This window comes from Urocitellus parryii, chromosome X, assembly GCF_045843805.1.
Source record: "Urocitellus parryii isolate mUroPar1 chromosome X, mUroPar1.hap1, whole genome shotgun sequence".
NCBI lineage: Eukaryota > Metazoa > Chordata > Mammalia > Rodentia > Sciuridae > Urocitellus > Urocitellus parryii.
The window spans coordinates 34,732,053-34,756,928 of record NC_135547.1 but is presented as its reverse complement, the minus strand read 5'-3'; the positions used below and the strand labels follow the sequence as shown (position 1 = coordinate 34,756,928).

Below are 24,876 nucleotides of genomic sequence, written 5' to 3'. Positions count from 1 at the left end.
TAAGTAATTACCATATCCCAGAACAAAAGTTAAGAATATTTATGGTAATACTATAATATCCAAACCTAAGAAGCAAAGTTCACAATGTTTGGTATTCAATAAAAGTTTCAATCTAGTGAGAGGGCAGCAGAATGATCAAACACTGAGAGCATCCTAATGTCCTATGAGCACGTGAAACTTAAATTCAATGACATGAAGAATATGTCAGAGATCTTCAAAGAGAACAAGAAAGGCACTGTCTACCTTACCCCTTACAGGGTCAACTTTCTGTCCAAGGGGAAGGAGGCCATGCAGTCCTTCATGATACCATTTTATCTCATGAAGGACTGTGAGATCAAGTAGCCTGTGTTGGTGCAAACTGCCAAGGGAACAGCAAAGGCTAAAACTGGAGGTGGCTGGGAAGGCTCTGCTACAGATAATTTGACCTTCACAACAGGGGGCACCATCGAGTTTAGTCAATGGATTCTCCAGATGGCATTTCAAGCCCCAGAAGTGAAGCCCTCAATGGAGCCTATGGGTACCCTTAATGCCTAGTGGGGCCTGTTTTTCCCCCACCAGTTGCCAATGGAATATACCACCCCCTTCCTACCTAACCCATACACTGCCCCCATCTCATTTCTATTCAGGACACCCTCTGAAGGATGGGGCCATGGGATATGTGAAGCTTCTGCTTCTACCTTATCCTAGACCCATGAAACTACAGTCAGCAGCCCTGATGTCCCCTCCACTACTGCAGCCATGGCCAAGCCCATAGAAGTAGCTACCAGTGCCTATTATAACCTGGGCAACCCACATAATGCCTCCATGCCCACAAGCTAGCCTCTTCCACCTCCCTATTATCCTCTGGAAGTTAAGACCCAGTAGGCTCCACCCACCTCCCTGCCCTCACCCTCAGGGGCCTTCCCCCATCTTTCCTTGCAGGGCAACATCTGCCCTGGAGGATGCCAGGGAGGGCCTTGTCCTTCCATATGTCTGAATATAAAAAGTTAACAGGAACTAGCCAGGGTTGGTGGCACAACCCTATAATCCTAGCAGTTTGGGAGGCCGAGACAGGAGGATTAAGAGTTCAAAGCCAGTCTCAGCAACAGCAAGGCACAAAGCACCTCAGTGAGACCCTATCTCTAAATAAAATAGAAAACAGGGCTGGGGATGTGGCTCAGTGGTTGAGTGCCCGAGTTCAATCCCGTGTACCAAAAAAATTAAACAGTTACTGGGAATTAGGGTAGTAGGAAGGTAAGCCCCCTGGCCTCTGCTGAGGTGTTCTTGGAAGCATGGGTTATTCCTCTTTTGCTCTAGTAGCCCCATACCACAGAGAAACTCTCTGGCCATCTCCTCTGCTGCAGTCCAGTCCCTCAGTCTGGGGGTCATTCTGCACTCAGTCTTGTTAGCTCCATCAGACCAGCCACATGTCTTCCCAAAGGAGCAACAAGCCTTGCCAGGCCCAACTCACATTCCTTCCATGGTCTGTTCTTGACCCTGGAAGGCCACTGTCCCACCTGACTGTCAGGTCACATTCCATTCAGCAAGGCCTGGCCCAATCACACCCACACTGCCTTCCCTGCCTTTGGTCATTCTTTTGCTACTTCTGACTTCAGGAGCTTTATTACTATAGCTTCCAGGGTTTGGTGGCTTCAGAGGAAGCCCATTGCAGCTAGGTAGGAAACCCCCTCTGTTTGCTTGCTAGTGTTTCTGGAATTTGTTGGCCTCTAATCTGTCTTCCCTCTATAAGGAGTTTCTCAACTGGAGCTGTAGTGTGCATGTTCATCCCATCATGCCTGCCATTCAGGGAATACATGGTGGGCAGAGAATGAGGGCTCCCAACCCTGCATGCTGATCATAGCCTGCTGCTGGCCCCTCAGCCTGCCCCCTCCCTTTTAAGCATCACGTGCCCTGGGTGCACAGAGATTTGCTCTCATTTGTTCCTGGGCCAACTATAAAGCAAGAAGAAATGGTTATTTAAAGAGAATTCTCTATTATTTTACAAAAAACTCCAGTTAATATATTAATGTGAAATAAACCCTGTATGTAAAAAAAACCCACAAATCTATTGATATTCAGGAAGCTAAAGAAAAAGAATGAAAATGGTAAGTACAGACATGATCAAAGTTCAAGAGATAAAAAGTACATCTGAAATTAAAAGTAAACTAGGTGGGATTAACTACAAATTAGGCATTTTATAAGAAATGATTAGTGAACATGAAGACATAATAGAATAAGTAGCCCAAGTCAGAAAGATAAATATTCAAGAAGAATGAATAGAACATCAGTGATCTGAAAGAAACTTCAGATGGACTAATAATATACACGTAACTGGAGTTTCATAATAGAAGAAATCAAGTGACAAAACATATTTGAAGAAATAAGGGCCCCAAATTTTCTCATCAAAACAATAAACTCACAAATTCATAAAGTTCAATAAACACCAAGCTAAAGAAATATTAAAAACTACATTGAAATACATTGTAATCAAATTACTGAAATCAAGTGATATATATATATATATATATATATATATATCAGCCAAATGAAAAGAGGACACATTGGGTTCACTAAATCAAAAGTAAGAATGGAGGCAGACTGCTCATGAGAAACAATGCAATCCAGAGGATGGTGGAGAAACCTCTTTAAGATACCGAAAGAAAAATGAAAAATTCTGTATACCCAGATGAATTAGAAAATACACTTCATTTATATATCAGGTGTCAAAATGCATTCTGCTGTCATATATAACTAATTAGAACAAATAAGAAAAATGGAAACTTAGAATTTTGCATGAGCAATTTTTTTTTTCAAAAATGAGGGCGATGGTGGATTCAGCGCTGCATATCTGCTAGCCCAATGACTCAGGAGGCTGAGGCAAGAAATCAGCAAGTTCCAGGCCAGTCTCAGCAACTTAGGAAGATCCTGTCCCAAAATAAAATAAAAAGGGCTGGGTAATGCAGCTCAGTGATAGAGCTCCTCTGGGTTCAGAACTAAAAAGAAAAAGTGAAATAATGATGGTTTAGAGATGCGAAAACTAAGAGCATTCAATACCAGTAGAACAGAAGTAAAAGTAATGTTAAAGTATCTCTTTTAGGTTGAAGGAAAATAATACACATGGAAATATGGATCTATACAAGGAAATAAAGAGCACTGGGGATGGTAACTAAGAGGATACACACATGAAAGTGTGGACACAGTGGTGCTCATCTGTTGAAAAGCCTGTAGTAGAAACCATAAAAACCAAACGCTGAGAAATATAAGATTTAATATAAAAATTAGATGTTAGTGTATCTTCTCATACATGAAATACATTATTCTGGTTATTCAGATTTCTTCAAAAGATAATTGGGGCTGGAGATGGAGCTCAGTGATAGAGCACTTACCAAGCAAACACAAGGCCCTGGGTTCAATTCCCAGCACCTCAGAGGAAAAGAAAAGGAAGGAAGGAAGGAAGGAATTGACAAAGTAAAAATAACTACATGCTATTGGGTATATAACATAGAAGTAAAATGTACAGCAAAAAACAATATGCCAGGAAAGGAGAAATATAAATAAATATATACTTATGAGGTTATTACATGCAAAAAGATATAATAGCACTTGAAGATAGACTGTGATAAGTTAAATATACTTTAAACTCTAGGGGCTGGGTATATAACTCAGTAGTAGAGCATATACTTAGAATGAGCAAGGCTCTGGATTCAAATCTATAGCATCAAAATACAAAAAAATTGAAAATAACTGCTAATACAACAAAACCAAAAGGTGTAATTAATTTAAGTCCACAATGGAAATGAGCAAGAATTTTTTTTATTTCTAAATATTTTATTACTGAGGTGAAGTCACTAGGGCCTTGAGTAATTTATAAGGTACACAGATTCCTAGTGGTTTGTAAAATGGCTGAGTAATATTGTGTATATATACCACAATTTCTTTATCCATTCACCTATTGAAGGGCACCTAGGTTGGTTCCATAGCATAGCTATTGTGAATTGAGCTGCTATAAACATTGATGTGGTTGTATTGCTGTAGCATCCTGATTTTTAAGTCCTTTAGGTGTAAACCAAGTAGTGGGATAGTTGGGTCAAATGATGGTCCCATTCCAAGTTTTCTAAGAAATCTCCATACTGCTTTCCATAATGGTTGCACCAATTTGCAGTCCCACCAGCAATGTATAAGTACACCTTTTCCCCTACATCCTTACCAACATTTATTCTTTGTATTCTTCATAATTGCCGTTCTATCTGGAGTGAGACTGAATCTTTGTTTTGTTTTGATAGTGGGGATTAAACCCAGGGGCGCTTAATCACTGAGCCACATCCCCAGCCTCCTTTCCCCCCACCCCATGGGAGCATTGTTTTAATATGGTCTGTGCCAAGCAATATCAAAGTTGTCCATAATCTCCTAGTTTGTCCTATTTTTGATAGCAATATTAAATTATTTTTAAAAATATGCACTGATAAGGAGGCTAGCCACACCTCTGAGGAGATTTAAAAATTAGAATCCACATAAATTATCTTCCTTAATAAACAGCCATTTCAAAAGATTTTCTTTTGAAATATTTTCATGGACAAGTGAGCTAGCAAACACACATGCACCAATGTGTCTTTAGCAAGAGTACACCCTCCCCCCATCCCCCACCAAGAAGACATGAGATAGAAGAAAAAAAAATCAGTAAAAGAATGGAATAAAACTTTGTTCTTGGTAATTTTCCTACATCACAACAAAACAAAAACATTTTGGTGCAAATAGTTAAGTTTTCCTCTTTTCCATTTAAGTCTGGTGGAGAAAAAAATACTTTTTCTGTAATAAAATATGTATTTTTTTTTTTTACTTTTTAAACATAACTTTTTTTTTTTCCTTTTTTGCAGAAAATAATTTTGTAAACTGTCACTTCGCGGGCAGGGAGGTTCAAGGCTGTGTGGTCCCAGCTTGCTCCGTAGGAGGCTGAGAGCTGAAACCAAACCCGGGCAGGAGATGAGGATAGCAGAGGTGCAGGGCGGCGTGCGCACGGCATAGAGGACAAGGGGGCCAGCGCGGGTTAGAGGTCACTCTGGCCATACAGTGGAGAAGGACACGAAGTCCAGAGTACCCAGAACAGAGTCAGGGCCATTGTAGGCCATTCGTGCGATACAGTACTCGAAGTGGTCGGGCAGCAGCTCTCGGTGCAGTTCGTCAACCGTGATGTAGTTCTTTCTTGTCTCTGGCCAGGATCTTGAAGGAAGCCATGACCTGGTCTGCGGTATCCGCGTCAGCCATCTCTCAGGACCTGAAGTCATTGAAGGCCTGGAATGTCACTACCCCCAGGCGGTTGGGGTTGCTCATGATGCGGGCGAATTCTGCCTCTCCTTGGGGGTCGTTGCCAATGTCGTAGCCCATGCTGATGAGGCAGACTTTGAACTCCTCAGGACCCAGCGTGCAGCAGTGATTCGGGTCAAAGTGATTGAAAGAGGACCAGAACTCCTTCATCTGCTCCTGGCTGATGCCCTTGGCATCCCGTGTCAGGATCCAGTTTTCCACCTAGTTAATGGTCCTAGAGATGGTGGTGAGCAGCTGCTCCCAGCCCACCCGGATATGCTCCATGGTGTAGTTGGTGTACTTGTTGTCAAAGATGAGAGCCTCCTGGATCAGCTGGTGGTCACCTTCCACTGGTCAATCTTGGCTTGTAGTTGACAATGCTCTTCTCCTATTGTCGCAGGTGGCTGAGCAGGTCCTCCAGGGTCCCATGCATCTCAATGAAGATCCTCCCGATTTCCTCCATCTTGGTCTGGATCCAGGGCACAATGATGTTGGCCTGGGCCCCAAACTGCTTGCATAGTCTCTGCAGGGGGGCATGCTCCTCTGTCAGAGCTTGGTTGCTCCATGGCACGAGCTGTGGCACGTGGTCCCATTTGCTGTTGATCTCCTGAGGCATGATGGTTGTTTAGGGGTTGGTGCCTGCCATGCTGACATGGTAGGTCTGGACGATCTTGGACCTTGTTGTGGATTGCCCAGGATGGCCAGGCGCTCCTTATCAGTATCAGGGAAGGTGGCCTTGAACTGCTTGTGGGCTATGGTTAGTCCCTGAATCTCCTTGATGGTGTGCACGATGAAGGTGTCCTGCAGGTCCTCCATGGCGCCCTCCATCCAATTGTTAAAGAGCGCAGCCCGCTTGGCGTACTCCAGGTACAGCTGATCAGTGTCTCTAGTAGCTTCTCCGTCTGCTCTAGAGCTTCCCTCCGCTTCTGAGTTAGAGCCCCCAGATTGTCCCACTGGTCACAGATTTTTTGGCAGAGAGCATTGACACTGGGTGAGTCATAATAGTCCAGCTCATTGAGTTCCTGTGTGATGGCCACTATCTGCTCCAAGTGGTCCTGGTGGGCAGCCAGGCCGCTCTCAAAGGCCTCGTGCTTCTTGAGCAAGGAGGGCCTTGACCTCAGACAGGGTGCCTGTCTCATAATCCTTCTGCGGCAACATGGCCTCTTTGCCATCCATCCAGGCCTGGTGGATAGAGACCTTCTTCAGGAATTTCTCTGCCAGGTGGTCCAGCCGCTCCAGCCTCTGGATCTCATTCAGGAGCCACTCCTCACAGCCCTTCTCTGCCTGCTCCAGGCAGCCTCATGCATTGTTGATGTCCAAGACCATCCTGCCCTCAGAGGGCATGAAGGCGGGCCGGTTGCTGACGCGCAGCTTGGTCTGCAGCGTGTTGAAGTTGATCTCCAGCTGGCACTTCTGCACCTTGGGCGGTTTGTGCAGGCGCAGGTAGTCGCAGAAGTCCTCTGCTGCATGGCATGCATGGTGTTCTCCCAATTCTCCAGCCAGGGGATGGTGCGGCGGATCCACTCCAGCAGATCGCTGGCCAGCTTCTCATAGTCTTCCATTAGCTGCTCATTCTCCTGGTTGAGAGCCAGTATCTTGCAGATGCGACTGGCACCTGTCTCTGCCTTCTGGGCTTCAGAGAAGGCGTGGTAGAAGCTGGACACGTCATGATGGCTTTCTCATCAGGCCGAGCAGTTCCAATGATGTCTTCAGCACCGAGCATCATGGGGATGTCCAGATACTTCTCTGCCACATCGAAGGCTGGTTTGTGAGTGGATCATCCTTCCGCAGCTTCCTGTAGTCAATCAGCTCAGGCCGGTGTCGATGGATCAAGGCACAGAAGCCAAGGCCGTCCTTCCAGCTGATGTGGAAGTTTGGGATGTTGATATTTTTGTAAGGGACCGTCTTCCTCTGACACCACAGGAGCAGCCCTTCCTTGGCTGAGGTCTCTTTCACAGAAATGTCCTGGATGGCAAAGCGAAAAATGATGGTCCAGATCATGCCCAGGGTCATTTTCACATTCCCATCCACGATTTCCTCAGCGCCAATGGACACCAGTTTGACCCCTTTGCTTGCTATGAAATCGAGGGAGGGCCTTGTTGACATTGGAGATCTTGTGGACCCACATCTTGCCTCTCTCCGACTTGGCCAAGCATTCACCTGAGATAACCTCCAGCAGCAGCATGAGCTTCAGGCCATCTCGGAAGTCCTCCTGGATGTTCTCGATCTGCGTCCCTGCCTTCTGGAGGTGGGAATTGCACTATGCTGTGAAAGTCTTTCTCTGCTGCTTCTCCCAGGCCAGATCCAGAAGCAGATCCTGGTCCCAGTCCTCTTTGTGGAGCACGCAGTCATTGGTTTGCTGTGAATCATAATAGTCATTTGTGTGCGCGTGCTAGGAGCTGAATTTCTTCCTCCACCTTCTCTACAGGCAACATAGGCAGTGGCTGCCCCGGTGTAGGGAGGGAGTCAGGCGGCTGAGCTGGGCTGGGCTGGGCTGGGCTGGGCTGGGCTAGCTCCCCTGCACTGGTTCTGCTGCAGGCCTCAGCACGGAGTGCTGGGACCTAATCTCCACACACACTTCCCCAGCCCTTTTTAACTATTTTATTTAGAGACAGGGTCTTGCTGAGTTGCTTAGGGCTTCACTAAGTTGCTGGGGCTGGCTTTGAACTCATGATCCTCCTGCCTCAGCCTTCCAAGCTGCTGGGATTACAGGAGTGCTCCACTGCATCCAGCTTCAGTGTAGTTTTGATTTGCATTTCTCTAATTACTAGATATTTGAACATCTTTTCATATACTTGTTGATTGTATTTCTTCTTCTGTACAGTGTATCTTTGGTTCCTTAGCCCATTTATTGATTGGGTTATTTGTTTCTTTGGTGATAAGTGTTGGTAAAGATTGCCCCCAGAGTGCTTCTCTTCAGGGAGTTCAACTCCATGTACTGAATGACGGGAATTTTGAATGAGCCCGAACCATCACCTCCAATCCCTGTGAACAGCTTGAACTTTGAATGGCACACCTCCAATCCCTGAAGTGGCTGAACTCTAGGCCAATAAATAAGTAACAGCCGGTACCCCCCCCCCCCCACTGAGCCCATAAATATCAACACCCTGTTTGTGCTTTCTCTTGCTGGACCCCCTTCTCTTCTGAAACCGGCAGCTGTGGTGCCGCTAATAAAATCTCGGACAGGTAAATGGTTGTTTTGGCTTGTTGAATTATCGGAGCTTTTCCGCTGCTCCTTGCATTTAGTTTTTTGAGTTATTTATATATCTTGGAGATTATCACATGCACCTCAGAGCATTAAAGAGTTTTTTCTGATCTAGGGAACATAACTCCCAAATGAACAAGTGAATTACAATCCCCCCTACACGGAACACCAGGAAGGGAGTTTTAGAAGAGCTTCTTTAAAAGTACACTCCCCCCCTTCTCCTTTGCTAGCATAAGCACTAAAACCTTCTTTTCCCTTTTTCTCAAAACCATGTCCTGGTTATTGAACTGGCATTGGGGACAAGGACCGAGCTTTTGGTAATAGTATTAGTTGATAGTAGGCAACTATCATTGTTCATTTAGAAAGCTTGTTTGAATTCTGTTTGGAAAAAAGGATTATAGCATGGGCTATGTCTAAAAGTGCGCTCTGATTTATTGCAACCATTTTATATGACAATTGATTTAAAAATCTAAGCTATAATGGCTACAGTGACATATTTATCTGCACAAGACAAAATTCCATTTTCTCTGAACATGATTCTTGCTTTGGCCGTCAGATATCATAACAGTGGTCCACTTTATACTTTGAATATAACCCTTACTGCTCTGCCACTAGGACTCATTTTTAAAAGGACTTGTTTTTTCTCTTCCTCTTCTCCCCTCCTCTTCCCTAATCTCTCCCCTCTCTAATATCAGGGGAAACAGATTACCTTTCTTCCCATCCTGGCCAGAGTTATCTGTCCTTGAGTACACACCCAGCACAGGAGCAGAAGTAATTCAAACTTTGGTGACCATACCAGAGGAACTCCCAAATTCACTAGCTTCCAAATTAACAAGTGAATTACAGCTAGAACACATGAAATGCAGCCTTTGAATGACCTTTTTAAAACACCCCTTGTTCCCTCTGAACCGGCAGAATCATAGCCTCTGTGACAGGAATCCCCTGGGTGTCTCCTTTGCTAGCAAAGCAATACAACTTTTTCCCTTTTCTCAAAACTGTGTCCTTATTAGATTGGCAGGGGGACAAGGATTGAGATTTTGGGGGGAAAAAAAAACACAAAAGGACAAAATTTATTTATCTGTGATCACTTTATTTTTAATTCATATTACCGACCCCTGTGAATTCATTTTTGATTCTACATGCTTATATATTTTTGTTTTGTCTGATTAAAAGCTTTTGGTTTTCTCTTCTTTATCTGAGGTTTTTGCTTGTTTGTTAATCTGGTAAGAAAAACTGATTATTGAAGTTTTGCTTGTTTGAGTCTTTAAGATAGAAATTTTCTACCTGGCCTCAAATGAAAAATGCAAATTCCAGATTTACAGACCACTTAGGGTAATATTAGATCAACAGTCTGTATTTTAAAACTAGCAAGCAACAAATGTAAGCATTCAAATATTATCATGCATGCCTATATGTTTACATATTATTATTTATTTGCATGCTACCAAATTGGTTTGTAGATAAGCAAGTACATAACCTTTTAACATTTGTTAAGTTCACCCAAATGTCTTTGAAGCCACATGACTTTAGTAAATCTGTGACAAATAAATTAATTTAAACTTATTGGCAATAAGGATGTCTTTAAAATTTGGTAATACACCTTTTTTTCTGGCCTGCTAACCAACTGAGGAGATATTTGTCTTTAGATGTTTAAGATAGAAAGTTCATGGCTTTTTTTTTTTTTTTTTTTTTAATTTTAGTTATTGGCGGACACAACATCTTTGTTTGCATGTGGTGCTGAGGATCGAACCCGGGCCGCACGCATGCCAGGCGAGTGCGCTACCGCTTGAGCCACATCCCCAGCCCAGTTCATGGCTTTCTATGTGCAGTAACTTTTTAGAATTCCTGCAGAGAAAAAACTTAAGATGTTAATTATGCTTGTATTTTTTAACTTATAAATGACAGCTGTTACAATGACTAAGTTAGATATGTAAGATGGGCATTTATAAATGTTCCACAAGTTTTTATAAAAACATCCTTTGTTTTGCTATACAAGCCCACTACTAAGGTCTTTTTCTAAATAGAATTGATGGTAACCAAATACATTTGTTTATGTGGCCTAATGTAAACAGGAGAGGCTTACCTGCTTCTTTGTACTAGATGAGCTACTGCTATTTTTCTCTATCCTCTGCTTAGATTGGTGCTGCAGTCTGGCTGCAGCAAAATAACCTGGGGGGGGGGGGGTGACGAACAACTTGTGTACATTGATACAGCAGGAGTGGGAGCCATTTATTGTAGGACAGGAGTGGTATATATACATTCCACACAGCTTATCTTAATTAACATAAACTAGATACAGCAGTCAACCAATAAGGAATCTCCACACTTAATGGCTCACTGGCTCCACCTCACAAACCACTCCCTCTGGCAAAATGCCAGGTGCCATCTTGACTTGTTTACAGACCCTAACAGATTGGAGCCTTTAAAATGTAATTTTTAATTTATTTTTGTAAGAAAATTCTGATTCAGAGCTAGAAATCTGAGGGTTTTCACACCTCAAATGTTTGATAAATTCATAATGCTATCTCTATACCTAAAATATTAATTGTTCAGTATATTTGAAATTTCACACGTGAGTCTAAGTATTAAAATGTCTAGACTTGAGTTTGGTCTAAATTATAAAAGGATTATGATTATATGTTATTTAAAATATACCATCAGATTCTTAGACTGAAGAAATTTAACTTTATTTGGTATTTCTTTCTTTGTTCCTGTCTTAAGATAAACCAGAAGAAATAACAAATGATTTAAAATGCTTCTACGCTATGTATGGTTTGTTTCCGAATGGCACCATTTCATAATGAGCTAAAAATTGTGGGTTGGTTGTTATTGTTGTTATAAACTGATCATAAATCCTAATAGTACTTTTAGAAATTCTGTCTACCATATTTCACTGAATAATTTTTGCCACTATAGTAACATATATTCATGAATATTCCATGCATCCTAATCTTGCACCAGTTTAGTAATAAATAATATTTAAGTAATATTTATTTTTAAAAAGTTTCACATAATGTTCTCACCACACTTTTTTGAAGAAAACCTCATATTGATTATGAAGTGAAATGATATACCTTCATTCAGCAGTTAAATATGGGTAGTCCAGAATTTCAATTTTTACATACTTTGTATTAAATATTTAAAAATTTGACGTTTGATAAACTTTTAGATGTTTTAGACTTTGAACAAACCTATTTGCCTAGCTAATTTGTCTCCCAGGTTTTTGTGGAGTGCTATGGGTGGGGTAAAGCCTCTGCTCCAACCTGTTGCCAAGGTAACCTGTCCCAGGAATTTCCCCTCCCTACAGGGAGCTATAAGATTGTTAAAGTGTCTTTGGCTGTTCCTTCCTACCCTTCCCCCTTCAGCCCACCTGTTGGTCCTCTGAGCATTCCTGGGCCTAGTCACATCCGCAGGAAGGAGAAAGACAAGGGGTGGGGGGAAGGCTGGAGAACAAAGGAAGCATAAGACATATAAAAAGGGCAGAACACCTCGCTTCTGGGGATACCATCTATGGCCCCCTTCTCCCTGGAGGGAGAAGCCTGTTACCCCTTTTTAAATAAACTCTAATTTATATGCTTGCCTCAGCGTGCTTCTCTAATGTTCAAACTTCAACATGTGGACTCCTCACTGGTAACCAGTGGTATCCATCAATGTTTGCTGAATGAATGATTTTATCATCAAGACAAACTATAGATATAAGCAAAAACATCAAACCAGCTTTTGGTTTTGTTTTATCAAAAGTAAACTTAATTCATGATGTGACACATTTCCTCTTTAAATTATCTAGTTATACTAAATCCATATCATTTATTCAATTAAAGCCTAGGGCTGGGGATGTGGCTCAGTGGTTAAGCACCCCTGCACTAAATCCTCAGTACCAAAAGCAAGAAAAAAAAAAAGATAAATTAAAGCCTATATTCGGAAACAGTACTGTCAAAAAATCAAGTCTCATTATAAAATATTAAATATAAGACCAAGATATTTTTATACCTCTTCTCACATTCCACAGTTTGTTTCAGCTTGTTTCTCATGACAGAAGTTGAATGATTAAGAATCCTAGAAGTAAACTGACACATTAATTCTGAAAGACATTAAAGAGAATATTATACCAAAAAAAAAAAAATCACCAAAACAAACTGCTTCTAGTCCATGAAGATCTTTACTAGAAAACAATAAATGTTTTTAAGATCAGATGCCTATAAATAATTTATGAAAGAATGAGGGTCACCCAATTCTTTCATGCATCTTCTTTTCTAAACCCCTTCTCAAAGTCTGGATGCCTTCTAGCCATACTAGTATCCCCCTATGTATACCTGACTTTGGGCTGAGACAGAAGATAAAAAGATATGAATTTTTTAAGATACTATGTATATAACAGAGCCCCTTTGAACTTGCATACCCTAAAATATTTTCCCCCAACTTCCTGATTATTATTTTCTCCATCTCAAAGGAAACTGAGAAACTGTCCCCAAAACCAGGCTAGCAAAGGGTTAGGGTTATGTAAGTTGATAGTTTATGTTTCACTCTGTAATTAAGTTAAAATAAACATCAATTTTATATAAATATGTACTCTAGATTATTAACACACTTCCCTAATCCGGTTCCTAGAATTTATTTTTAAGTAAAAGACTACACAGTTCATCTTCATCAACCTGGCCCATTAATAACTGAAGGCTTCCACCAACTCTGAATACCTTGACTCCCACTCTGATGCTCTCTGGTACTCTGGAAGTTTATCACTGAATGATGGTTTATGAATGGTCCCCATCTGTGTTCACATTTCACATATGGAAGATGGAGATTTGAGAAAGAAAAAGGTTTCCTCTATCTTCCTCAAAGCTGGTTTCAAATAAAATCTGTTTCTTTGCCTTGCCAACATGTCTCCTGAGTTTTAGTGTAATGGCAAAACTCTCTCTAGTTTCACAAGACGTCATTAGTAAGGAAGCAGAAAAGAAAAAAATGGCTAGATTACAAGAGTTGAGAGAACTAAGTAGTAATAACAAAGATGTTAACACAATACTCAAATTCAAATGTTCATATGATCAGACAAAAATCATAAGAAACTGGTAATATGCATAATTTCTACAGTTCTGAAACAAAATAAATTTCTTAAAATCAAACTTCTTCGCCAAATTCTTTTTTTAAAATATTTGTTTTTTAGTTGTAGTTGGACACAATGCCTTTATTTATTTTTATGTGGTGCTGAGGATTGAACCCAGGGCCTCACACTTGCTAGGTGAGCACTCTACCCCTTAGCCACAACCCCAGCCCCCCAAATTCTTAATTATACTTCAATTATGTTTTCATGATTGCTTATTTGTTATTTAGTCACATAGTACTCAGAATTACACCCTTCCACAATTAAGAAATTTTTTTAAAAAAAACCTCAAGACACACCTAAAAGCAAATAAAATAATTATTATAAGGAAAGATGTGGGCAACCGCTGTTGGGTCCCCTTTGGCACTATAGGAGCTCTGTCTCTCTTCTCACTTGAATAAAATCCTACTCCTTTTTTTCTTTTTTTAATCTCACTAAGTTGCTTGAAGCCTTGTTAAATGGCTGAGGCTGGCCTCAAATTTGCAGTCCTCCTGCCTCAGCCTCCTGCAGCACCAGGATAACAGGCATGCACTACTGCACCCAGAACTAAATTCTACTCTTTTAATGCTCACCAAAAAAAAAAAAAAAAGGAAAGATTAACAAAAATACTATGGAGCTATGGAGTAAGTGAACAGAAATAAACATACAATGGGAATCAGTCAACTGAAGCTGTTTATTGCTAAAGTTCCATATATTTTAATACTTCCTTTAGGGTATCAACCAAATTTTAAGATGTCAGCTAAACATCTGCTTATTAAGCCACATAAAATATTGGTACAGAAAAGAGTAGTAGCCACTGAAGAAAAGGTTGAGAACTTGCTCAATAATTTAGAGCAAAATTATTTTGTTTTTCAACAGAATTCCTTTTCTTTATTCTCAAGTTAATATTATTTTCAATTCCCAGCACCACACAATAAATTCTGAAATGATCATTTATTAGTTCCTTCCTTGACTCCCTCCACCTCATTCTATAAAAGCCTGCTCTTTTTTTTTTCAATTTTATTTTGTTATCGTAAGAACATAAGGTCCACTCTCCTAACAAATTTTTAAGTGTACAATACAGTATTGTTAACTGTGGGCATAATGATGTTCAGCAGATCTCTAGTGTTTATTTATCTTGCAACACTAATAATTTTAATACAGTCTGTCTTTGATGCAGAGGGACTTCATATACTCAGACACAAGTAGAAATAATGATCTGACATTTTCAGAGAGCGGATAAAAATTCAATAATGCAAAGTAGCTTAACCTTTCTTTCATTTTCTTTTTTGGAGACAGGGATACAAGGATCTCAGTTTGGCCCAGGCTGACTTCCAATTTCTGGGCTCCCACCTCAGCCTCCTAAGTAATTGGGACTACAGTTGCATGCCACTCCTCACAACTCATCTCAATTAGACCAAGAGGGGGCTGTCTTCTAAATAACCAGGCTTCAGACTGAACCCATATGAGTTAGCTACTTGATGGTTTGTTTGCTGATCTCTTCCCCCACTGACCCTCTTTTGGTTATTAATTCTAAACACCGATATCTTTACTGGAAGAGTGTCACCTACCAAGTAATTGTGTAAATTTTCTTAAAGAATCAAAAAATTTTTTAAAAAGTATGAACTAAATAACTAGCCAAACGGCTGTAAGAAAATTATCACTGAACTCAACATAAGTAATTTTTTAATTGCCTCTTGATTTGGAGTACATACGTGGCTTCTTTTAACCTACAACTAATATGACCTATAGTCAAAGTAGGAATTCTCAATGGTATTTCCTAATATTTAAGGGCAATCTTGTTCCAGATAAATTATTTTTTAATCAACACTAACAACAAACATAAATTATAATGATTATGTTAAAACTTAAGGATTTATGTTAAATTCCTGGCCTGAAATTTTAAATAGCATTTCAGAGTCTTCATTTAATAAACTTGGAATATAAAACATAACAGCACAGCGTGAAAAGGGAAGTCTACAACTAGAGAAGACATAAATTATATCAAATGCACTGCAGGATAGGATTACTCTTAGATTTGTTTGGTTTCATTCAAATTCAGGTATTGTGGGGCTAGGGAAGTAGCTTGGTGGTGGAGTATTTTTTTTTTTTTAAGAGAGAGTGAGAGAGGAGAGAGTGTGTGAGAGAGAGAGAGAATTTTTAATATTTATTTTTTAGTTTTCGGCGGACACAACATCTTTGTTGGTATGTGGTGCTGAGGATCGAACCCGGGCCGCATGCATGCCAGACGAGCGCACTACCGCTTGAGCCACATCCCCAGCCCCGGTGGTGGAGTATTTGTCTGGCAAGTGCAAGGCCTGGGGTTCCATTACCAGCACCCCAAATAAAAAAGGTTCAAGTATTATGACAATAACCAATAAGAAACTTTAATTATTATCAACGTATTTTAAAAGGAGGACAGGATCATTTATTGAAAAGAAATAGTAGATTTAGCATTATAAAATTCTGAGATACAGTTTAAGTTCAGTCATTAATAGAACTGGCTAGGGAGGTAATATAAAATAAAATTTAAAATAAAATGTGCTCTTTATGGCCAGATTATTTTTTAATGTTTATTTACCTTTTATTTTATTTATTCATTTATATGCAGTGCTGAGGATCAAACTCAGGGTCTCACACATGCCAGGCAAGTTCTCTACCACTCAGCCACAACTCCAGCCCTAGGACCAGATTATTGTAAACATTTTTTTTTATTTATTTATTTTAGAAAAAGGAAAAATAAATTTTATTGCTTTGCTAGCAAAAGAGAGACACAGGGAACTCCTACCCCAGAGGTAGTGGTTCTCCGGTCAGGAGGAATAGAGGGTTTTTAAAGAGGTGATTCAAAAGCTACATTCCAGGTATACCCAGTCAGATTGTAACAATCATTTCTTAGATCTTCTGGCACCCTCCCTAAAGTGTGAATTATTTTGGTCCAATTGTAGGTATGTGCTCAAGGACAGATAATCTTGGCCCTACAGTAGGGAAGAAGGGTAATCCTGTTTCCCTGAGGTTAGAGAGGGGTAGAGGTAGAAGAGGAAAACAAGACAAAAGAAACAAACAAACAAAAAAATGTCCATTTTAAAATAAGGCTGAGCTGCAGAGCAGCAAGGGCTATATTCAAAGGATGAGGCAGACCACTGTTACATTTCCCCACTGTCAATTTCTATCTTCCTTTTCTGTGGATACATGGGCAACAAAATCTCTAGGCTGCTTCCTGTTGAGAGGGGAAGTTGGGGGGAAGTGATTGTTCTCTATCAGGTGGGGCATGGACAGATAAGGGTATTTAGCATCAGGGCAGTCTAGAAGTCCATGGTGGAAGTTGGCGGGTGACTGGACAAGGCATACATAGGGCAGGGATCATGCTAGGACAACAATAAACGACAAAAAAGTATTATTTTTTTAAAAAATTAGCACAAAAGCAATTAGTATCCCAGCCAGTCTCTGAAAACCATGAAGTCAAGTAAAGCTTAAGATGGGATCCAACATACCACTAATTTGTGAGTGGAGGCCATTTAAGGCTTTAGAAACATTAGCAGAGTTGTTAGAAACATGCACAACATTTTAGTTTTTTTAATGGCACAGGTGTCCCCTTGAGCTGTAGTTAAAATATCTTTCTCATTAGCATTAACTCTTTATTTAGTAGAGGAATCCCATTAACTGCTATTTAGGGTTCTCTTAGTAAAGCTAGTTAGGGCTTTTGTGTGACACATTGCATCTTTTAGATCAATATAAGGGATAAATATCAGGGCTAGATAATCATACCAGTGAAAAACATATCAAGAGATTATTGTAAACATTATAAGGCCTTCAAAAATTAGATATTATTACAATATTAAAGTTACTGCATATTAATATATAATCTAAAAAGTTCTTATATTCATGTGCTAACATCTATAACATTTTAGATGTGCTAACATCTAAAATGGATGATGAAAAAAAAAAACCAGATCAGACAAAGATCACTTTTGCATACAGCTTGAAAATCACTATTGCATACAGAAGTTATTTAGGGACAACATAAAATTTGTAATTAAATTAAATTAATAGCTCCTCCTAGCTCTAAATCTGATTTAATTTTCAAGGAATTGGCTAATCATTAACAGTAAAACTGAGTACATACTATGTGCAAGGCACAATGCTACATGCTATTTTGTATTAGTTAACAAAACTATCACAAAAACAAAACATATGAAACATAGCTACTGAGTCAATGTTGGTACCTAAGCTAAAAAGAATAATTTAAAGCACATGGATAGATGAAAAACTAACATGATAATAGTAGAAATGAAAAATATAGAAATATTATATATGGCAATGTTAAAATCAGAACACTATAAGAAAATTAGATACTAGTGCGGGTTCTTAAAATATCAAGGGGCTGGAGATGTAGCTCAGTGCTAGACTATTTGCCTATAGTCTGTGCAAGGCCCCAGTTCTAATCCTCAGCACCACCATCAAATCAATAAATGAGCAAATGAGCAACATTTTCTTCCCATAATGATAAATTCAATTTCTGCACCTGCTACGTAGAGGAGACAAAAACTCAACTAATTTTTAAGTTTCACAGAGCAGGTGGAGCAAGCCTCATCAAATCTCTTAAACCACTGAGGTAGCCAGGCTTGGTGGTGCACACCTGTAATCCCAGCAACTCAAGAGGCTAAGGCAGGAGTATCACAAGTGAAGGTCGGCCTAGACAACTTTGTAAGATCTTGTCTCAAAATCAAAAATTAAAAAGGGCTGGGAATATGGCTCAGTGGTAAAGCGTCCCTGGGTTCAACGCTCAGTTAAAAAAAAAAAAAAAGAAAGTTATGGGTCAAGAAAAATATAAACTGGGAATGAGGATTCATTAGATATAGATAAGGTAAAGATCAATGATATTTTCTAGTATGATATTTTAAATCTATAACATGCAGTAGCTATACAAAAATGATACTTAACTTGGTTTAATGGCTATTTATCTTATTGGCCAATATCCAGATTTCCCCTAAAAACCATATATTTGTCATTTGATAACTTTTAATGGTATTTTTCAAAGCATATTTAAACAAATGCCAGTATATTTAAATGTGAAACTTCGAAACCAGAGTTATATTATCCATAAATATTTATTGTCTTGAGCAAGTTACATAAAATACTTATTATTATCCAGGCTAAATGTATCAAAATTATCTTAATTTACTCAAAACAAAACAAAAAACTCAGATCTTTATTATTTCAAAATTATAAATGCAAGCTGGTCATCGTGGTGCATGCCTGTAATACCAGTGACTTGGGAGGCTGAGTCAGGAGGATTGCAAGTATGAGGCCAACCTCAGCAACTTAGAGAGACCCTAAGCAACTTAGTGAGACTCTGTCTCAAAAAAAAAAAAAAAAATTAAGCCAGGTTTGGTGTCATAGCCTGTAATTCCAGCAGCTCCATAGGCTGAGGCAGGAAGATCTTGAATTCAAAGCTAGCCTCAGCAACTTAGCAAGGCCCTAAGCAACTCAGTGAGACCCTGACTCTTAAATAAAATACAAAATAGGGTTGGGGATGTGGCTCCGTGGTCAAGCGCCCCCTGAGTTCAATCCCCAGTACCAAAACAAAATAAAAATAAAAAGGGTGGGGTTATGGCTCAGTGGTTAAGCACCCCTGGGTTCAATCCCCAGTACCAAACAATTTAAATAAACAAACAAATAAATGTAATACTCTCAGTAAATGAAGATGGTAAAAATAGCTGACCCTTACCAGCACATGAAACTTTTCCTGTATTAAAAATAAACTTGGTTTGATTTTATACTCATTCATACAATGTCCTCCTCACTGCCAACAACATGCATTTAAAGAAGGCCTACATAGAAGCGAAAATAGTTGCTGAGCAAGAAGCAGACAAAAGTGAATTTGTGGCACTCAAATCATCACAGTGATTTCCTCAACCACTATATGATTTGGTTCAATTCTAAGGAGTTTATACATATCCCCCCAAAAAAGTGTTTTTTTTATAATCATTTAAGAAAAAATGTTTACAATGTAAAAGTTAATGTGAGCTAAAATAAGTATAAAAAATAAATCAGTCATTATGATTCAGCACACAAAAATAAAAAATATATAAGCAATTATTAAACACAGTGACCACATGAATATATTCTGTTAGTTGTACTGTAATTTTACATTTTTCTCCTTAAGTATTTCCTATTGTCTTTTAATAGTTAGTCTCAAGATCTTGGAATAGATCTTACAAGGGTGTTATTGTTTACTTGAAACTTCATTTACTGTATTTTTTAATCTTTAAATGATCTGATTTAAAGATTATAAAATTTGACTATTTAAATTTCATTACTGTAAGGAATACCTGTTCTTCTGCTCTTGCTTCAATAACTGAGCAGCTATTTTCCTCAAATCAGTTACTTCCTTCAAATCATCATCTTCTTCTTCTTCTCCAAGTAATTGTTCCTTCTCAACTCTAAAAGATAACACAAACATGGTTATCCACAAAGTAAAGCAGTCTGTATCTTAGGTCAACTTCTAAAAATTGATAACATTTTTATTTTTAATACCATGTGAAAGCTAAAATCTTTATATTCTTTATTTTTAAAATAAGAAATAAAAGAATATATAATATCTAAGGAAAACAAATCTATGTTCTCTACTCATTATGAAATGTGGCATACTAGCTGTATTAATATAATTAATGACCAACAAATAATGAAGTCTACAACCATTTTTAAATTTCTGAAATGTGTAATGGCCACAGAAATTTAACAATGCATATTGCTCAGTTTTGAGTGTAGTAACTGCAAAGCTCTACATGGTCTGCCTTTATAAATAAATATAAACTGTCATGAAAATTTCTCATTTTATTAAGCCAGACTGCTTCTCTCAGTTTATTTTGGTTTTAAAAAATCTCCATGTAAAATGTTTAAAGGAAATGCAAAACAAGTTCAAATAAGATTTGCAAATTTACCAGAAAAATGCTAATTAAGATATATCATTTTTATCATTTAAAGAAAACAAAAAAATTTTAAATAAAGTTTTCTCTAAACTCTAGTTACTTTTACCTTAAAAGCATTTAATTTGGGGCTGGGGTTGTGGCTCAGCAGTAGAGTGCTTCCCTAGCATGGGCAAGGCCCTGGGTTCGATCCTCAGCACCACATAAAAGTAAACTAATTAATTAAAGATATTTTTTAAAAAGCATTTAATTTACTAAATCCTATCAGACCATGAGTTTTCTTAATCTTTACCACATCTTACATGATATGACACTGATGACTCTCAAATTTAGGCAACTGTCCTTATTAGATAATGTGAGAAAGTAAAAGAAGAATGAAATCTTAAGGAAAAAAAAGAAAGCAATGTACCTCCTTACAGGGCATTTGAGGGGATTAATAACTGCTTAAAAAATTACCAGTGAGGGGCTCGGAATGTAGCAATGGTAGAGTATGTGCTTAGTATGAGTGAGGCCCTGGTTCCATCCTCAGCACTATGCCCATACCCCCAAAAGAAATTACTAATGAGGTCACTCAAAGGAAAACACAATGTAGAGAAAAAAGTATGGGGATCAGAGAAAGCTCAGTTCATGCCCTAACTACTAGTGGACATAAGAAGTTTTAGGCACAAAACAAGACGCCTCTGAACTTCACCTTCCTCATCTGTAAAAATGGGATCAATATCTACCCTGCAGGATTTTACTGAAGAGTAAGTGGAAAATGTGTGAAAGCATATATAGTACTCATTCTGGTACATGGTAGGCATTCAACAAACATTCCTTCCTTTCTTCTTTCTTAATGTATTTGTTACCATGTGAGTAACCTGAAATAATGACTGAAAAAATGTGGTAGGTCATATTTCATAATTTCATAAAATGAAAGATAAAGATACAAACCACAATTATTTTTTTTTAAAGAGAGAGAGAGAGAGAATTTTTTAATATTTATTTTTTAGTTTTCGGCAGACACAACATCTTTGTTGGTATGTGGTGCTGAAGATCGAACCCAGTGCCCTGCGCATGCCAGGCGAGTGCGCTACCACTTGAGCCACATCCCCAGCCCCCACAATTATTTTAATAAAATATGAACATAAGTATCCTTAAAATTGCTATAACCAGTGTGACAAAATAGAAAGTAGATTAGATCAAAAGACATCACACTGGAGTTCCAAACTCAGTTTCCTTATTGGCAAAATAATGCCAATACCATCTATCTTTAAAAGGTGGAGAAAGAATTCAAATGAAGCAATGTATGTGAAGGTACAGTTCTCATTAGTAAAACAGAAAACATTATTATTACCCTTCAGGGGAGAAATGTAGTGTATATCTTACTTTCAACCTAAAGTTTTAGTATAATTTTAAGGAATCCAGATAGATGATATATTTGCAAATTAACAATCTAAACATAACAGAGAAATGGGCCAAAAATTCTTTTGAGTGCTCTTTCAAGTAGGAATATGTAATGAATAGTTCAAGTACTTATAAATAACATATCATTTTGAGAATTTGTGTCCTTACCTTTTTTCATTTCCCAATTCTTCATTTTTCTGAGATTTTTCAAAGCATTTTTCTTTTCCCTTATATGAAAGAAAATTATCACTTTAAATTGTATGGTCCACTTTTGTAAGATGAAGGATAACATGTAATCTATTCACAGTCTTATTTACCTTAAGCAAAGAGACAAATGATCCAATATGTGTATCTCCTTGTTCAGGAACTGCTACATCTTCTGTGTTGGGGTCAATAAAATCATACACCTCCTGGTCTAAGTATAGATTGATATTTATTTTAAAATATATACTAAATGCTCTAACACTATAGTGCTTAGAATAAAGTTTATTTTCTTAGTATAAGAGTTAGCTAAAGACATGATAAATTTTCAAAGTCCATTTTTAATAAAAGGCTCACTTTTAATAAGAGATATACACATGACATAAAATAGCAGACACCACATGAATTACCTTTCTGAGAATCAGGCTTGCTTCCTATTGTGTGATTCTCATTTCTTGATGTCTGCTCTCTATTTGATTCTGAAACTTGAGAGTGAAGGCTGATTGTATCATCATCTGATGGCTGAAAAGAAATGAGCACAAAATACAAAATGAGGCATTTGAGGGACTGAGGCTGTAGCTCAGTGGTAGAGTGCTTGCCTAGCATGTGTGAGGCACTGGTTTTATCCTCAACACCACATACAAAAAATTAATAAACAAAGATATTGTGTGTCCATCTACAACTAAATATATACACACATATATATATGTGTGTGTGTGTGTATATTTATATATAGGCAGCCAGGCATGGTGGTGCACGCTTGTAATCCTAGTGACTTAGAAGGCTGAGACAGGAGCATCACGAGTTCAAAGCCAGCCTCAGCAATTTAGTGAGGTGCTAAGCAACTCAGTGAGACCCTGTCTCTAAATAAAATACAGAATAGGGCTGGGGATGTGGCTCAGTGGTCAAGTGCTCCTGAGTTCAATTCTCAGTACCCAAAACAAAAAGAAAAAAAGAGGCATTTGAAACACACGACAAAGGTTATATTGCTTTAATCAAGCATGCAAATTATAAAATAACCACTTTACTTCTCCAGTTTTCAGATAAAAAATTAATAAGCTAAAGTTGACGTCTGCTTTAATAATCAGTATGTACTTTTTTTCATTTGAAGGTATAAAATAAAATAATGATCATATTTTCAAACAAAGTCAAATGTGTGCAAATATCTCCATCTCAGAGTTCTAATAAAACTGTAAAACAAAACAGATCAGCGATGGAAAAGACTCACTTCTGTTGTAGATAATCGTTTCTCTCCATTATCACTTCCAATTCCAGAGTCAGGGCCATGATTTTTATTTGGATAAAAATCTTCCATACTATGAAAATAGAAATACTAAAGACAGTTAGGATTTTGTTCTCAAATAGATAATGCACACTTGATCTAAAACTTCCTTAGATAATACAAAATATATAATGATTGCTTATCTTGTGGTAGGAACTGGGCTAAGTATATAATACCGTTAATATTTCTTGTGGGGGGGCTGGGGTTGTGGCTAAGCGGCAGAGCACTCGCCTAGCACGTGCGAGACCCTGGGTTCGATCCTCAGCACCACATAAAAAAAAATAAATAAAATAAAGATATTGTATCCAACTAAAAAATAAATATTAAAAAATATATATTTCTTGTGAAAACTCGAGCAGATTATGGGGTCTTCTAATCTTATAAGTGAGGAAACTAAGGCTGGGGTAAAAATGGGGTAACTTACCCAAGGACACACAACTTGCAAACCATGTGTAAATCTGATCCCCAGATTACCTAGCACTAAAGTCTCTGATCTCAACTGGTACGCTTAAATTCCTCCTTTAATTTCAGTTTCATGCTTACAAAAACAAAAATTTATTTTTGTCTTTTCAGAAGTATATCAATAAACTTAGGGAAGCATCTACAAAGTATCAGGCACTGTGCTTAATGTTTGAGATAAAATGAGATGAACAAAAAGTTTGCCTTCAAAGGGCTCTCAGCCCAGAAGGGAAATGAGTCTGTTTATATGTTAATGAAGCCTATGACAGAGGTAAATTAAAGTGCCAGGAGAAAAAAGAGAGATCAACTAATTCTCCTTGGTAAGGTTAGGAAAGGCTTTACCCAAGAAAGAGGCATTGACTTAGAAGACAGGGCGTAATTGCTAGCATTTGCTGAATGTCTACACTGTGTTAGGAACTGGGCGAGCTGTACCTCATATTTCATACATAGTCCATATTTTTAAAGTTGCTTCTTTGTACAAATGAGAATAATAAAGCTTATAAAATTTAACTTCTAAAGGGGAAAACTCTAACATTTACTGATAATCATTTGTTGAACTGGTTGCAAAGTACACATTTAATTCACATAACCACCTTATGAAGTGGGTATGGTTAACATTTTAGATAAGGAAACAGGCTCAGAGATTTTAAATAAACTATACAAAGCCAGAGAAGATTTAAGATGTTAAACCATTATTAGAGCTGACTCTACAATATTAAATCCATGTACAAACATATACATGCATTTGTAATAGATGACAATGATAATAAGCTATTTGTTGAGAAAATATTATAAATAATGCATTGTGCTAAGTACTCTATATACATTATTTAATTTAATCCCAATAGCATTTGTATGATTATTTTATTTTTACATATTAAAAAACTAAGGACCAGAGACATTAAGACATACAGTTGTTAAGAGTCAAAAAAGACCTTTAAAGCTATCTTTATGTCTGATCCCAAAAGTTAATACTGTATATGTAACTATTGTAATGCCTATTCATGTAGAGCAAAGAGTTTACAAAATAGATAAGGCATGGGAAGGCATTTTAAGT

The 24,876-nt window shown here is 38.2% G+C and overlaps 1 protein-coding gene and 2 pseudogenes across 2 annotated transcripts in view; 1 reads left to right on the top strand and 2 right to left on the bottom strand.

The window, feature by feature from the left end:
* Lrch2 (leucine rich repeats and calponin homology domain containing 2) overlaps positions 1 to 24,876 on the bottom strand; it is a 102,851-nt gene that overhangs the window by 31,166 nt on the left and 46,809 nt on the right. Inside the window, exons 7-12 of one of the 2 annotated variants that reach the window (XM_026410986.2) lie at positions 23,307 to 23,394; positions 22,489 to 22,600; positions 22,195 to 22,292; positions 22,046 to 22,104; positions 19,895 to 20,005; positions 12,476 to 12,541 (exon numbers count right to left, since the gene is read on the bottom strand). In XM_026410986.2, the coding sequence (XP_026266771.2) occupies positions 12,476 to 12,541; positions 19,895 to 20,005; positions 22,046 to 22,104; positions 22,195 to 22,292; positions 22,489 to 22,600; positions 23,307 to 23,394 (534 nt within the window). The remainder of the gene's footprint in view (positions 1 to 12,475; positions 12,542 to 19,894; positions 20,006 to 22,045; positions 22,105 to 22,194; positions 22,293 to 22,488; positions 22,601 to 23,306; positions 23,395 to 24,876) is intronic. The other variant, XM_077793736.1, reaches the window with a different exon arrangement.
* LOC113198313 (WW domain-binding protein 2-like) lies at positions 142 to 864 on the top strand (annotated as a pseudogene).
* LOC113198310 (alpha-actinin-1 pseudogene) lies at positions 5,024 to 7,651 on the bottom strand (annotated as a pseudogene).